The 17,330-nt window shown below is 46.6% G+C and overlaps 1 protein-coding gene across 2 annotated transcripts in view; it reads left to right on the top strand.

Annotated features, from left to right (window-relative positions):
- The window catches only part of CLPX (caseinolytic mitochondrial matrix peptidase chaperone subunit X), an 89,073-nt gene extending 75,441 nt beyond the window's left edge, over positions 1–13,632 (top strand). For both annotated transcript variants that reach the window (XM_082255403.1, XM_082255402.1), the window contains 3 exons: positions 4,777–4,869; positions 12,369–12,475; positions 13,299–13,632. In XM_082255403.1, the coding sequence (XP_082111529.1) occupies positions 4,777–4,869; positions 12,369–12,475; positions 13,299–13,389 (291 nt within the window). In that variant the 3' untranslated portion in view covers positions 13,390–13,632. The remainder of the gene's footprint in view (positions 1–4,776; positions 4,870–12,368; positions 12,476–13,298) is intronic.
- Positions 13,633–17,330: the final 3,698 nt, after the last annotated feature.

Genomic DNA, 17,330 nt, shown 5'->3' with positions numbered 1-17,330 from the left:
CTAAATATTTGAAAGGCTCCGTCCATACATCATCCCAGTCCTCCCCCTGTAGGTCCGGCACCTCAGCCGTCCATTTTTCCCTACATCTAACTATGCCAGGGGGTGTAAGTCGGAACATATCCTTGTACACAGTGGAGAGAGTTTTGAGTGTGGTATCACAGGTCAATACGCATTCTAAGTCCGAAGGAGACAGCTCTACAGAGGATGAGGCAAATTGGGCCTGAAAGGCATGACGCAATTGGAGGTATCTGAATATAAAGCCACTAGGCAGGTCGAATTTCTCCCGCAAACGGTCAAACGGCAAGAGAGCCCCCGCCGCTGTTATATCACCCAAGGTTTTTATACCCCGTGTCGCCCACAACATCAAATCAGGTAAGTGACGAAAATGGGGAAAGGTAGGGTTCATCCACAACGGCTCGGAAGGGGAGGATCCAACATAACTGGGGCATGTCAATTTCAATGACTGGGCCCAAGCCCTAACAGTCGCCCTCATGGAGAGCGTTAAAGGGAGATCTGAGCCCAGACCCCTAAACAGCGCCAACCTAAGGGTTTCGAAGGAGCCCAGGTGGGCCGCCTCTAAGATTGTTGCCGAATCCTCCCCGTCCGCCCGCAGCCAGCGCCGCGCAAACACCATCTGTCCTGCCAAATAATACTTGCGCCAATCGGGCAGTGCCAGGCCTCCATTACCCCACGGTTCCTGGAGGGCCCGAAGGCCAATCCTGGGAACCCCGGGCGACCAGAGGAATGAACAGACGAGGCTGTCCAACTTCCGGAAAAAGGTCAGTGGTACCCATAGCGGAGAATTGCGGAGGAAATATAAGACTACAGGCAGAAATTTCATCTTAAGGACACTAATACGACCTAATAAGGAAAGTTGTAGACGCTTCCAAGCTTGGATATTTTGTTGGAGTTTAGGCAATAGAGGAGCCAGATTCAACGAGAAATAATCCTGGGGACGCCTAGTTATCTTGATCCCCAAGTAGGTGAAGCTATCCACCCAGCGAAGAGGCAGGTCCCCGGCCGCAGCAGGTCGAGCACCGTCATCGAGAGGCAAAATGGAGGACTTACTCCAGTTAACGCGAAGCCCTGAGCACCTGCCAAAATCATTCAGGATGGACAGGGCCGCTCTCAAGGAGGGACCCGGATCCTCCAGGAACAACAGCATGTCATCGGCATATAACGCCAGACATTCTTTAATAGAGCCGACTTTAATCGACCCCACGGCCGGGGAGCTGCGCAGTGCGGTCGCGATGGGTTCAAGGGTAAGGGCAAACAGGAATGGGGAAAGGGGACACCCCTGCCTCGTCCCCCTCCCCACCCGGAAATATGGAGAAGTGAGATAGCCCAATCGTATGGCTGTTCTAGGGCTTGCGTAAAGGAGTCGGATCCAGGTCTTGAATTTGGGTCCGAACCCCATACGATCCAGCGTCTTGTGCATAAAGGCCCAGTCGACCGAATCAAAGGCCTTCTCAAAGTCGATTGAGACCACCACCCGCTGCCCCGACACCTCCCCAGGAATTTGAAGATGGGTGAACAATCGCCAAATGTTAGTGTCCACAGATTTACCCGGCATAAAGCCCGTTTGATCCGGGTCTATCAATGAGTGAATAACCCCAGCCAAACGAGTGGCCAGGACCTTCGTCAGGATTTTAAGGTCCATATTTAAAAGGGCGATAGGGCGATACAAGGAGCAGTCCAGGGGGTCCTTACCCGGTTTCTGAAGCAGCACCATATAGGCATCCATCATGGAGGGAGGAAGTTCCTCCACCTCCAAACAGTGCTGCAACAGAGAGCTAAGTCTAGGCGCTAAATGTTCGGAATATTGTTTGTAAAAGTCAGCAGGGAAACCGTCAGGACCCGGGGCCTTATGTGGTGGGAAGGCCGCAATGGCTCTTGCCACCTCTAAAGTTGTTATCGGAGCATCCATGAGGGCGCTATCCTCCGCCGACAAGGATGGCAAGTCAACTCCCTCCAGGAGGGCATCCGCGTGCACAGAGTCACTATCCGGTAGCGGGGCGTACAGGGCCTCAAAATAGTCAGTAAATGTCTCCAGAATGTCACGAGGATCCGACCTGAGCACACCCCCAGCGGCCCTAATAAGCGGGATATTAACTGGCGGCTGCTGGTCAGCCACCAGCAGTGCCAGGAACTTGCCATTCTTATCGCCCTGTGCGAATATAGAAGCCCGTAGATTGTTAGCTTCTGTATGAGCAAGATCAGAGACGTGAAGAGAGAGAAGGCGTCTCGCCTCCAGCAATGCAGCATAGCTGGAATCAGACGGCAAGGCCGCGTTCTCCTCCGCACGTCTCCGCTCCTCCTCCTGTAACATCCTCACCTCCTCATTGTGATCTTTCCTAGCGGATTTAATGGCCGATATACACTCTCCCCTCGCCACTGACTTAAATGCCTCCCACACCACTCTCTGATCAGCTGAGTCCACATTTTCTGGCCAATATGACTGAATCGACTTTTCAAGGCGGGAAGCGACCTGATCCTGTTGGAGCCAGCCCGCAGCCAGGCGCCAACCCCGCACTCCAGCCCCCAATTGGAGGTTCACTGTCAAGAGTAGCGGGTTGTGATCAGACACTCCCCCGGCCCTGTATTCCGAGGCAGTCAAAAGGGATTGCATTCTGGCAGTACCAAACGCCAGATCTATGCGAGCAGAGGAACGATGAGCGGTGGACAGGTGAGAGTATTCCCTCAAGAGCGGATGCTTCCATCTCCAAAGTTCAGTCAAGCCCACCGTGGAAGCCCAGGTGAGCAGATCCACCGAGGGCGGTCTATTGGGGTTGGAAGTATCCAAGGCAGCATCCAGGATGGCATTAAAATCACCCATGAACAGTACAGGTAAATGCATATATTCAGCCAACTTATCAGTTAAATCATATAGCAGTTGTATCTGAAAAGGTGGAGGCACATAAACAGCGACCAACAGCATGGTAACAGAGTACATATCCAAAAGCACAGCCACGTATCTGCCCCCTGGATCGGAGATCACCCGCTGGATCGAACATGGGATAGATTTACTAATGAGAATGGAGACCCCTCTAGCATAGGTGGAGTACGTGGCATGAAATGCCCTTTGTATCCACGGCCTACGGAGAGCCAAAATCAAGTTCCCATCAAGGTGGGTCTCCTGCAGGAGGATGACATGTGGCTTAATGAGCTTTAAATACTGAAAGACACTGGCACGTTTGAACTTATTGTTCAGGCCCCTCACATTCCATGAGAGAAGTTTTATATTGTCAGCCATGGGAATCGAGAAAAAAATTACACAGAGCCCAGGTAAGTAAGGGCTATGGGCAGGATGAAAAAAAAAAGGGACCCATAAATCACCCCCTCAAAATATACATGAGCAAACAAAAACAGGTGCTGGTGCAGAACTCCCCATGCCATTATACCAGAACAACCCCCCCAACAAACAAAGAAAAAGGGAAAGTTGAACAAAAACGAGCTTTCCCAAAACATGAAAAACGTAGCCTGGTATGCGGCTTCAATCCCAAACTGCCCAAAAAAAAACAGTGACGCACGTCAGTTCTCCAATGTGAGCAACAGTCCGGTATAGAAGATGTTCTTACAGTTCCGATGGAGTCTCTGAGACCGGATCACCCGGTGTGCAAGGAGGGCGCCACGACACACCCCTCCTCCAATAACCAGTCTCCAGATAGCAGGATAGGGAACCCCAAAAGTAGACATTCCTAAACCAGCAACAAGCCGTAGACATCCAGAAGGAATGGTATACACGCCATATATTTTTAACACTTTTCTTTGACAGAGATATCTTCATCCACATTGATCAATGCGTATGGAAGAATCTCCTATTTTTTTTTTTTTTTTTTTTTTGCGGGACTGCAACATTGCGGCGGACAGATAGACCCCTTACTGACATTTTTGGGTGGACCAGTGACATTATTTCAGTAATCAGTGCTAGAAATATGCAATTACTGTAATAACACTGGCAGGGAAGGGGGTAAGCCAGGGGCGATCAAAGGGTTAAATGTATGCTTAGGGGGTGTTTTATAACTGTGCGGGGGGGGGGGTGGGCTTGTGGAATCCACACTGAGATCTGGGATCTTAAATGTGAGAAACACAGGTGCTCTCAATTCCAGAGAAAACAATGGTCTGCTGTGTTTTCAACAGCAGGCCCGCCGTTCTCTCTCCACGGGGAGCGATCGCGGATACCCGGTGTCAATCGTGAATCGGCTTCCTTGCTGGCGCATGTGCTCCCAGGATCGCCGTACAGGTACGGCGATTCGCCCAGCCAGCCTGCCGCAGTATATATGCGGCTAGCGGTTAATAGCATGTAAGACAGCTGTACTACCCGCGGTTTGCATGCGAAGTCTAGGAAATGACGTCTCTGGAATTCTCTGCCACCTAATGCATTTTGCTTCCTGGGCGAAGCGAAATTAATTGGGTGACGTCATTTCCTGGACTTGGAACGCAAATTGGAATACTTCTGTTTTTTATTGCTGTCTGTGCCCCTGATTTGGAAATATATTTTTTGTCCCTCTTACTGTTATTTAAAAGTAAAAGGAAATCCCAAATGTATGGGTTGACCCCAGAAGAGGAAAAGAGGGGGGAAATCTTTCAGTGGGAACACTAGTTCTGATAAGTTCTGGGGAAAGTCCTGCCCCTACAAAGGGGTTCTATTCGAACTGTCCCTTAAGCTAGCCAAAATAAAATATTAAAAAGGTGTGCCTTCTTAGTTTTACCAGTGTAACTTTGGAATAAATTTTTGCTGTGTTTAAATTTAAAATTTTTGTTTCCATTTTGCAGTGTGAGTTGAATGTTACCGAAGGTGCTCTGAGAGCGATCGCTAGACTGGCTTTGGAACGAAAAACTGGTGCTAGAGGACTCCGGTCAATCATGGTGAGCTGAATTCTTCTGCAACTAACACATTTTCTCTTTTGTTCATGGATGGACACAGCTGCATATCTTCTTGACCCTTGGGTTTATGCTGCCCCCTGCAGGAGTAGGACACTAGGCGGAGAAAAGTTTGACTACATCTATAGGTCAGTCCCAGGAGGTATACTCCCACTTCCTGCTATAGGTCTTCAGTTTTTTTTTTCTGCCTAGTCAGGAGTGAGGACCTAGTTCCTAGCTGGGATATCTGGTCCTGGCATTTTTTCCTTTTTGAATGGAATTTTTTGCTGATTTTATTTCTGTTCCTGTGAGAACTACAATCAGCTGCTGGACTGGATATTCTAGATCATTGTCTCCCCAGTCCGGCCAGCGAGCACGACCCGACCCGACCTCAGCCCCCGCGCTAGGTCGGCTGCGACCTAGACCCACTGGACGGGAGCTGGCTGGCGAGTAAACTCCTTGCGAGGACGCATAGCCCTGGTCACATCCTTATTCGCAGCAAGCCTCTGGCCCACAGCACCCCCATTCCAAAATGGTGCGGTGGTCTGCCTGAAGTAGCGCCCGTCCGGTACCAAGGTGTGGTGAGAAGTGTTCCCCACCCCTTTTTGTTTTTTTCGGGTTGGACGTGGGCCCCTCCCTGGGTTGGTCGGACCCCCGAGCGCCCTTCCTTCTCCGCGGACCACCCCTCATTCACCCACCCCTAGTGCCCCCCCAGGAGGCTATGCCTGTTATGTTCGGGTGTCGAATGTGTGCTGGGGTCCCGGGGTGGGGGGGGGGGGGCGCAAAACATGTTTTTTTTTGGGGGGAGGGGTGGGTGGTCCTGGTGTCCAAATGTACCAGGGGGTCCCGTGAGCCGCATGGAGCTGTCATTTTGCCGTGGATGGCTGTTCTATCTATCGGCGGCCATGTGTGTAGTCTAGTGGCGATTTTCCTGTAGTTTCCCATTGCTATCACACCACGGCCATGTTTCTGAAGCCTATGGAGTGGTCAATTAGCTGGTGACCTCTAGTGTCAGTTCCTGAACTTTTTCTTTCTCTCTGATCGTTGCACGGCGTGCAGCCTGGCACTCTGTCCCTGTACCTGAGTAGGGTGTGGTGAGTCCTTGTGGGTGCTAAACAGCTCCCTCTTTCTGCTATAGTGGGACTTGTCGTGCTGCTGGTGCAGCGGTTGGGGGTACTTAACAGCAATTTTTTCAAAATTTTTGTTGGCGGTCCCCAGGTTAACCCATGGAGTCCCCCCGGTGCAGGTGTCTCCTCCTAACCCCCTCTCAGAGGCTGCAGGGCCCTTTGGGTCCCAGTCCGCTTTGTCTGCTATGACGGCGGTCCTGCAGTCACTAGTTTCCAAGGTAGATATGACCCTCCAAAAAAAGGACGAGCAAAAAGCGTCTTCCGCCTTCAACTGCATCGGTCTCCTCAGATTCGGAGGTTTATTTGGCTGCCACTGACGCAAGTCACCCTACTGGTTCTGCGTCCATGCACCCAGAGTGCTCTGATAATGAGGATTAATCCTCCTCCACTACAGCCGCACATTAAAAGGCGCTAATGGATGCACGGATTGCATCAATGCAGGAAACATTCAAATTGGAGGACACTGCTTCGGCTGCGCAGGTGCACTTTGGTACCCGCAGAGCCTCAAAGACCGCAAAGGTATTCCCCTTTCCCGCCTATTTCGACAGCATTGTCATGAGTCATTGGGGTGTCCCCAAAATGCACTGTCGGGGTACCTAAGCGTTTTTGCTAGAAGGTATCCTTTTGAGGAGTCCCTGTTAAAGAAACTGACAGTACCACCTAAGGTGAACCCTCGGGTTGCCAGGATGAACAAAGCCACCCTTCTCCCTGTGGAGGAGTTGATGTTGATTTTTTTTATTTTTTTAAGGACCCTTTTGACAAGAGATGAATCCCGGTTCCGATACCTTTTTACCATGGCTGGCTCCATTCTGCGGCTGGTGTTTGCCATAACCTTGGTTTCCCAGACCTTAACGGAATGGGCTAAGCTCCTGCGCCAGGATTTGGAAGGGGGTAGCCTCCTCCTGACCTGACGGAGCTGGTGGACCAGTTGGTCCTGGGGTTGCAGTATATCTGTGATGCCTCTCTGGACGCGTGACCCTTTGCCACATATGACTGAAATACTGGTCGGCGCACCAGGCTTCCAAAAAGGTATTGACTGATCTCCCCTTTGTAGGAGACTGCCTGTTGGGAGCTTCCATGGAGGAGATAATTAAGGGTCTTACAGGAGGGGAGAGTACTCTGCTTCCGCAAACTACCAGGAGCAAAGAGTCTCATCGCAAACCTTTCTTCTCGGCCCGTAAGCGGTCCTTTCGTCCCTCTGGATTTAAGGACCAGGGGTCAAAATCTGCCCATAACCCAGCAGAGGGTTCCAAGAGGCCCTGGGCTGGTAAGTCGAGAGCGGGTTCCTCCGGGACTGCAGACGAGCCCACTTCTGCCTGAAGGGGCACCCTCACCCGTATCTGGGGTGTGGGGACGTATTTTGCTTCTTTCCGGATCCATTGACCTCCTTGATTCAAGACAAATGGGTCCATGAGTTGATTTGGTCCAGTTACAAGATTGCGTTTCGATCCTTGCCTCCGGCAAGGTTCTTCCCTTGCAATGCTTCCAACCTGCGCTTGTCCCCAGATCGTCTACAAGGTCTTTTTGGGACAGTACAGGATCTGCTCTCACAAGGAGTCATTGTACCAGGTCTAGAATCGGATCGCTTTCAGGGGTTTTATTCAAACCTATTTACAGGAAGGAAAGCAAGGTCCGTCCAATCCTGGACCTCAAGGCCTTGAACTGCTTATGCAGGTTCAGAAATTTCGGATGGAGTCCATTCACACGGTAGGGGCATCCCTTCATCAAGGGGATTTTCTGGCCTCTACCGACATCCAGGGCGCTTACCTTCATATACCAATATATATGTCGGGCATCAGCGTTTCTTTCGCTTTGCCGTAGGCAAGGAGCACTACCTATTCCTGGCGTTACCCTTTTGGTCTCGCCTTCGGCTACTCGGGTGTTGACAAGTTTTGGCCCTGGTGTTGGCATTGCCTAGGCAGAAGGGGGATTGCGGTACTGAGGTACCTGGACGACCTCCTTCAGCGAGCAGAGTCTCCAAATGCCTTACAAAACAATCTGGACATTTTTGTTGCAAACTTTGCAAGAGCTCGGTTGGCAACTGAGTTTCCAAAAATCTGCTCTGGTTCCGTCCACCAAACTGGACTACGTGGGCCTGACCCTGGACTCTCCCTCAGTCCGGAGGAGAAACTCCAGAAGTTGCAGGATACGATTCGGCTCTTGTTGTCCAGCCAGCGGTCATCTCTCTGGACCTGCATACAGTTTGCTCAGTTCCATACCAGATCTCTGAAAAAGGAGTTTCTTGCCAAATGGAAAAATAATCCTCAGTCTCTATACAATCTGATCCTGTTCAGCTGGGGTACGGGAGGGTCCCTGAGCTGGTGGCTCTGCTCTCTGGGTCTTCGACAGGGAAAATCCTTCTCTCCCCCCCCCCTGTACTGGACGATGGTCACCACAGATGCCAGCCTGTCTGGGTGAGGAGGTGTCTTGGGCACGGATTGTGCTTGGGGGGCTTTGGATTCCGGAGTTCAGCTTGCCGATCAGTATCCTGGAAATTCGGGCAATCAGGCTTTGCCTGACCCAGTGGACGGATCGTCTGCATTGGCACCCAGTAAGGAGTCAATCGGACAATGCCACGGCCATGAAATTTGTCATTCATCAAGGGGGCACCAAAAGTACCCTAGAGGCCCGGGTAGAAGCCGGCATTTTAAGGTGGGCAGATCACTTTGTTCCAGCCATCTCAGCTGTGCATATTCCAGTGGTGGAAAATTGGCAGGCGGACTACCTCAGTCAGCAGACGTTGGATCAGGGAGAATGGTCTCTCCACCCGGAGGTGTTTTATCAACTGTTTCTGGTGGGGGGAACTCCTAATGTGGACCTGTTGGCCTCTCGTTTCAAGGGAGGTGCAGAGGTTCGTAGCAAGGTCTCGGGATCCTCGGGCCGATGCCAGACGCTCTGGTGACCCTTTGAGGCCAGTATCGTCTGGTATACGCATTTCCCGTGACAGCTCTTCGGCCGAGACTCCTGCAAATCAAGGCAGAAGGGATTCCTGTCATCCTAGTGACCCTGGACTGGCCTTGCAGATCTTGGTACGCAGACCTGGTATGGCTGGTCACCGATGTCTCTTGGGGATTCCCTCTCAGAGAAGATCTTTTAGCTCAAAGGCCGATCTTCCATCCTGCTTTACAGTCGCTGGCTTTAACAGCTTGGCTATTAAAAGCCAGGTGCTGAGGGATAGAGTGGTGTCTGAATTGGTCATTCGTACGCTGGTAAAAGCTAGAAAATCTACTTCTAGGAAGATTAATCATAGAGTGTGGAAGGTGCACATTGCGTAGTGAGTCTCGGAGAGGTGGGGTTTCCCCCCGTTTCCTTTTCTATGTCTTGTGACTTGGGGTTTTTCCAAAGAGGTGTAGGTCAGCGTTTGGCCTTGGGTATCATCAAAGACCAGATTTTGGCCCTGGTGATTTTCACACCTTTGTTCTGGGGCAACCTGGGTCCTCCGGTGAGGTCTCCATTACCTCTGTGGGACCTCCAATTTGGTGCTGTCGGCTCTTCAGAAACTGCCTTTTGAAAATATTCATGAGCTTCCTCTGCTTGCTTTGTCGCAGAATGTAGCCTTCTTGGTGGCTATTACTTCTGCGCACAGTGTGTCGGAGTTGACTGCATTGTCTTGTTGTTTACTTGGTGGTTCACAGAGACAAAGTGGTGCTTCGTCCCTGTTAGTCGTTCCTTTCTAAGGTCGTCTCTGGTTTCCATTTAAATAAAGACTTTGTGTTGCCTGCCTTGTAGCCTAAGCACCCTAAAGAGATTGCCTTGCATTCTTTGGATGTGGTTCAGGCGTTCAGGGTGTACCTGGCGGCGATTTGAGTCATTCTGAAAATCGTATTCTCCATGTGTCCTTACGGATGGACCCCATAAGGGACTGGCCACGTCTGCTGCGACTATTTCCGGATGGACCAGGCAGACGGTGGTGCAGGCCTACTCCATTAGAGTCAGGAACTTCCTCTCCCTGTTAAGGTGCATTCTACGAGGGCGCTTAGTGCCTCTTGGGTCAGTGGTGCAGGTTTTGCAAGGCAGCCACCTGGACCTCCATGCACATTTTCACAAAATTTTATTAGGTGGATATGTTGGCATCTGCCGATGCTGCCTTTGGCCGCAAGGTTTTGCAGGCTGCTGATTGAGAGGATTAGTCCTTTGAGGGTGTATTTTTTGTCAGATGAGCTCCAGTTGTTCCTGGTTGAGCTCCTGTTTTACCTGGTTGGCTACGTTTCAGCCTTTTGGGAAGTGTTATTGCTGTGTTAGTCCCACCCCTCATGTTGACACTGCCTTGGGATGTCCCAAGGGTCAAGAAGATATGGAGCGGTTTGTCAATGAATGAAAGGGAAAACGATTTTTGTCTTGCTGTAAAATCCTTTTCTCTGATGTTCATTGATGGACACAGCACCCGCCGCTCTATTGAGTTGGGTTATATGTTCTTCTGACACTGCTTGTTACAAAACTGAAGACCTATAGCAGAAAGTGGGAGTATACCCCCCCCTGGACTGTGCTATAGGCATAGTCAAACTTTTTTCTGCCTAGTGTGTCCTACTCCTGTAGGGGGCAACCTAAACCCAAGGGTCGAGAAGATGTGGAGCTGTGTCCATCAATGAACATCAGAGAAGGATTTTACAGTAAGACGAAATCCAGTTTTTGGTGCTTTTCTTACTGCTAAAAGCAGAGATTATTCTTTATAGCCAGAAAGAGGATGGTGGACACACCCTGGCTACTTTTTAATAGCAATTTATTCTAATAGGTTATTTTTTGTGGTTATAGAAAATTGCTGACTCTATACTAAATATGAAAGGGTCTTTCTGCTTTTGAGCTACTTGCTATATATACACAAGCAGTCTTTTTTTTTTTTTTTCTTTTGCAAAGATAGGTTAAACTAAATGTTAATATACTGCGAGGACGGAAGGTACCGGCACAATCACATAATTGTATGAGTTTGGCAGCAGATTTCAGCCAATAATTTTGGCTGAAATCCGCTATCCAATCGCACACAGAGTTCTGTGTTTACAAGCACACAGAACTTAATGTGGACTGTGAACAGTGATCTGGCTGTTAAGCAGGGAGAAAAATAGCCAAATCAGGATTGAAAGCAGCAGAGATTACACACAAACATTTGTTAGGCACACCAATAACCCCTTGATTGCTTTTAAATGTTGACACGTTCCCGGCCAGTGTCATTAGTTCAGTGTACAGTATGATCACTGTATTAGATGCTATCTGGGAGGGTCCCTGACATTTATATCGCTAGTGACACGTTGGGGCCAGATTGTCCGCCACATTATCACAGACCCACTATACGTCGTTGATTACACTATAGTTTCTATAGCTGCTTTCCAATGTATATATACACTGTCTTGTAGCTGCTAAAACTTTCACACAAGCCAATTAATATTTTCTCTTTCGTTCATTGACGGACACACAGCCAACCAGGTAACATGGAGCTCACCTGGCAAAAAAAAAATACACCCTCAGAGGACCAGGTCCTCTAAATCGCAGCCAGCAAAACCTTGCTGCCAAAAAGAAGCATCTGCAGATGCCTGCACATTCACGTTACAAAAAACTGCATAAAAGCGTGCACCGACGACCAGGTGGCCGCCTTGCAAACCAGCGTCACTGACGCTGGATGACGGAAAGCCCAGGAGACACGAAGTGCCCTAGTAGAGTGCACCTTGACAGGGAAAGGAGGACTCTGACCCTTGATGCAATAGGCCTGAACCACCATCTGATCCCATCTGGAGATGGTTGAAAAAGAAGCAGACAACCCTTTGTAAGGTCGATCTGTGAGCACAAATGGAGGGTCCGACTTCCTTAAAGACTCTGTAGCTGTCAGGTACACCCTAATTGCCCGAACCACATCCAAGGCATGCAATACAATTTCCCTTAGGATGTTTAGGCCTTGGACACGTGTGTGTGTGTGTGTGTGTGTGTGTGTGTGTGTATATATATATATATATATATATATGTGTATATATATATATATATATATATTATATATGTGTGTGTGTATATATTTTTTTTTTTGGGTACGGAGTTGCATGACTGCTATTGCCAGTTAAAGTAGCGCAGTGATAAATAGAAAAAAATGCCCTGATCCGTAGCTGACGTGGTTAAGAAAAGTATTTTTGTGAAATTTTTTTTATCAAAGTAATTTAAAATGACAGTGAGTTGACATTCACTGCTTCATAAAAGAATGTGGTGTAAACCAGCATTAAAAATTAAAAGCAAAGGTTTGAGAGAAAGACGAGGGCATTTCATCATACACAAACCCTAGAAGTAAAATATGAATGATGCCATTCACTTTTGTTTGCGAGGTATAGATATATTTTAATGTACCCTTGACTTGACTTGTATTTTTATTTTTTTTTAATTGTATATCATTTGCCATTTTAGGAAAAGCTGCTTCTTGAGCCGATGTTTGAGGTTCCAAATTCTGACATAGTCAGTGTGGAGCTTGATCAGGATGTAGTGGAAGGAAAGAAAGAGCCTGGTTATATTAGGTAAGTCTGAATACCAGCTGCTTCCTTGTGTAGAGGAGTAAAGTACCGGCTCTCCACCAGCAATGGCAATAACTCTTCTACTGCATGGAGATCGGGTGTTTTCACACTAGTTTAAAAAAAGCTTGTGCACATCATTGCTGTGTATGTGTAGCTCCACTGATATTGGAGCAGAACAGTTCAGTGGAAGTCTCCATTTCTGCACAGAAAGCACACTTTTTAAATTAATTTCCTAGTCCTCTCCTCACGCTGACAGTGCGAGAGGAGAGCTGATAAGTGGCATTCCACACAGGGGACATCTACACTCATAATCTGGGTACAGATCATCCGTGTTCTGATTATCTGTGCTGCCTGTCATCAGCACCCATCAGTGGAGCCCCATCCGCGCAGGAAAAAAAGTACAAAACTATATAACCGAAACAAATATTTTTTTTCTAAAAGAAAAAATCCAGCATTAACAACTTGCCGACTGCCTAACGTACATTTACTGTGCAAAGTGTCGTAAAATTGCGTACCTGTGAGTCATTTCATCCAATAGTCACTAGGTGATGCGTGCGCCGAGAGGGGGAGCCAATTAGCGGGTCAGACGGACCTTACGCCTAGAGGCAGAACGGCAATCTGCCTATGTAAGCTTTTTGGGATGTTTTTTGCCAAAAGTATGTAGCAGAATACATATTGGCCTAAATTTGATGAAGACATTAGATTTTTTTTTTTACATTAGATCTTTTTTTTTTTTTTTTTTTTTTTTACATTGGATTTTTTATAGCAGAAAGTAAAAAATAGTGTGCAGTAGGCAAGTGATTAATATGTTTTCCTTTCGTTTCAGAGCCCAAACTAAAGAGGTGCCAGAGGAAGAGTACGACTCTGGGGTGGAAGAAGAAGGCTGGTCCCGGCAGGCTGATGCGGCAAACAATTAGACTGTTTAGATCACTGCGGATCCTCCAGTGTTACAGCTGCAATTTCCTTCACACTTCTCACTAATACTAAATACAACTGTTTTGTGAACTGAAAAAAAAAAACTCACTCTGGGAGAACTAAATCAAGCCAATGCGTTTTACAAAACTTCAGTTTCTACAGTAGAGAACGGCATTTATATACAATGATAGACAACAATGTATAATATATCTTGGGATTTCTTTTTTTTTTTCTAAGAAGAGATACTTTAACCATTCTTAGAACTACATTTACTGGGATTAACCATGGTTAATTTTACAATTTGTATTCAATAACCGTTGTGCAAGCAGTCATTGCTGAAACATGTTACCCCGACGGTCTATGCAGATCCCAAACATTTTGCAGCTTCTCTTTGTGTTCTTTGCTGCTGATTTGTTTCCTGATTTTATGTCTCGTTTTAATTTCATAACTGGTTTAATACGAAAAAGAAATGGAAAGTGCTTCTGATCGCAACAGATTTTAACGTCGTCCTATAACAATCCACTTTGAACTTGTCTTTTTTTTTTTTGGACCCCAACTGCTTTTTCATTGGCACTACATTTTGGGGGAGATTTCCAAAAAAACTGGTGCACAAGGGATTTGTTGCAGTTGTGCATAGAATCCAATCTGCTTCCAGTTTTTATTGTCAAAGCTTCATTGAATAAGCTGAAGTTAGCTGATTGGCTGCCATACACACTGAACCAGTTTGTGTGCTCCCAGTTTTAGTAAATCTCCCTCATTAATCCTCCTTAGTTGTATTCGCCACTTGGAAAATGATGTATGAGTGATTTGGTAGTGAACACATGGGTGCATTTCTGTACTTATTACAGTTGCTTTGAGCTTCAGTCTCGCTTCTGTAAGCAGAACTCTGCCGGCAAATTTTTAAGTCCCATGGAGCGGATCGAAATAAATACTTAGTGCTAGCTAGTTTAATCCTTTACCATTCATGGAAGGACTGCTTCCTTTCTACATGAAAAACATCTGCATTAATCACACCATGAACACCACATCGAAGCTGATTACTTCTGTTTTTAGTATTCTTTGACAACACTGGAGGGCATTTGTTACTCTCTCCCTAGATCACTTTATTGGTTCATGTTTAGGAGAATTGTGCAGCATTTCCTTATAAGATTGTATGTTTAAATTCTAGTGAATGAAGGATGAAACCTGACTGGTTTCCATGGGCAACCTCTACAGGTTTTTTTTATACAGTCACTATGGGGCAGGGGAAGGGTAGAAAAGCACCCAGAAGTACATTGCCAGCCTGTGGAACCTGAGTCCATGGTGCCCCTGTGGAACCGCATTTGATGTTGCACATTAATGTTTAATGCCATTAGAAGCCTTAGTTTAGTGTAAATTACAAACCTAAAAATCAGCACAAGGGACATAACTTCAATTTAGTATGATGTGTCCCTTTTGTACTGATTCTTCTTGCTTTAGAAGACCTTTTCGGCTTTCCTACCAATGCCTTAATATTCTGGTGCAGCGGTGGTTTAATATAACTGAAGGGGCTGTTAGGGACTTGATTATGCCTGCCCTTTCCACCCCGCTGTGCCATCCATAGATGCTGAACTACAGCTTCTATGAATGACACAGGAACACTGAATGGGGAGTAAGGATAAAGCCAAACACTGGTTCACCTTAAGCCACCTGTCATTGCCACATCCCTGAATGGAGAGTGTTCAGGTGCATGATAGATTTGTCCCTGTAGTACGATCATTCGCCCACTCTCTCCCCATTTAGTGGTCCCTGTGTCGTTTATAGAAGCTATAGTACGGCTTCTATGAATGGCACAGCAGGCATAGTCGGGCTCTCATGATGAGAGCTCCTGACAGCCCCTGTATTGTAATGTCCCCCAATGCTCCAGAAGGAAGGGGGGTGCATAAAGACCAAAAATGTCTCCTAAACTAAAGACTCTGCACAAATGACACATCCTACCAATTGTTAAGCTGGCCATACATTATACAGTTTTCTTGTTCAATTTACTTTAGCTTTACCTTCAGCTATGTAGTACAAGGGCATGCCTGATTGTATACAAAATTGAAAATGTTTAGGTGTGACCTCATACATATATATATATATATATATATATATATATATATATATATATATAGTTTTGGTAATCTAAAGGAAAGTTGTAGAAAAAAATTGTATAATATATGGCCAGCCTAACTTATGTCCCTTGTGCTGATTTTGTGTTTGTAATTTAGGCTAAACCTGGACTTGGAAGCCCAATACGAGTAAATGACCTGGATTGACTCATATTTGGAAGTCCTCTCTGTACCTTTTTTGTAATGTATTGCTGGTGGCTCTCTTCCATCCTTTAGAAAAGGTTTTATCGCTGTTAGTACCGCTACCAATCTACTTCCAGCACCGATGCATGCAGCGTTTTGAGAATGACTGAGTGGAGAGGGGGCAGAGACACGACCAGCAGATGTGTGGCAGTGGAATTCACAGCATACCAGAAGTACAATGGCTGCTGGGATATCCAGCAGAACCAAGATAAAACTTTTAAAAAGATTGCCATCCCCCATATAATACTGCATAGATGTAAAGGTAAAGATCCCCTTTTAGCATCATTCATTTATCATGCTTGGATTGGGTTTTAAGTGTAAAAGGCATTGAAGCTGCATCCATGGGACATAAAGCCTGAAGCTCAAAGTTTTACACTGGTGTAAGGACAGAGGGAAGGGGGTGTCACAATTTAAAGTTTTTTTTTTTTTTAATTTTCTGTTGCAAGTTTAAAAATGAATTAATGTTTGTCATTTAAACCTCCACTTTGCTTCCCTTGCACTCATTTTTTTTCCCCCTATATGTGCCTACCATTGTTTCAGATAAAGGTTTGTAAACCACCAAGGTGGGTGATACCATCCTGCCCTTTTGTACCTCCAGAACACATTCTAGTATTCCATAGACCACAATAAAGGGATTTATTTCATATTTAAACATAATTAATTTTCTAATTTCATTTCCTGTTGGAAATGTGCTAGAACATACTTCAGACCCCACAGTAGTGACAGGGTTAGTATGAACAGAGTTTTAAGTTTGGACAAAAATGCTTGTCTACTGTATTAATTCCCTTCTTATTTTTTTGATTTTAGGATTTCAGATAAGTTAATGTTCAATTCGTATGACATTCACTTGAATAAAATTGCTCCTTTAGCCAAAAATCTTTGTGTAACACCGAAGGGTGTCTGCTTCCATGTGTGTGGTCTCTTTACTACAACTAGTGTTACTAAACCCACAACCGTAAAATTGGTGTGTGTAAGCAGAATAGCATGCATGTTCTACTCACTGTGGAACCTAAAGGCCCGTACACACGTACCGATCGTCGGCATACAAACGTCGGCGGACGAAAGATCTGCCGATTGTACGCGTGTTAGTATGGTGCCTCCGACAGATGTCTGCGCACAATCTGCGGACAAAAGTCTTTCGTGCAAACATGAAAATTTTTGTCTGCGGACACCAGAACGGACGATTGTTCGCCTGTCAGTACAGAATTCGGCCGACAGACCGCAGATTTGCAAGACTGGGCATGCTCAAAAAATTAAAAACACAGGGAAAGTTAACCATTACATGACATCACTTCTGCAGTCAGCTGAAGTCTGCAGACAAAATTCTTGTGCTGTCCTTGTGCTGTCTTTGCACTTTTCAACAGACACCGACATCCCGGGGAGAAAAGACGAACATTTGTATGCCGACGATCGGTACGTGTGTACGGGGCTTTAGGGATTAATCCTCCACATTGTGTAAAGAGGCTGTTTGATCCTGTCTTCTCTGATCCTCCCCTTCTTTTACATTCTCCGATCCTCCCCTTCTTTTACATTCTCCAATCCATCTCCTGATAAAACCGAGCCTTTGGAAACACTCTGCACGTGATCAGTTTGTGTATTGCTAGAGAATTTTTTCCCCTTGGGAAGGTGCA

The sequence above is a fragment of the Pelophylax lessonae genome (assembly GCF_965119305.1).
Source record: "Pelophylax lessonae genome assembly, chromosome: 4".
Classification (NCBI taxonomy): domain Eukaryota; kingdom Metazoa; phylum Chordata; class Amphibia; order Anura; family Ranidae; genus Pelophylax; species Pelophylax lessonae.
Note: the sequence above shows the minus strand (reverse complement) of the source record. Positions and strands in the feature narration are given on the sequence as shown.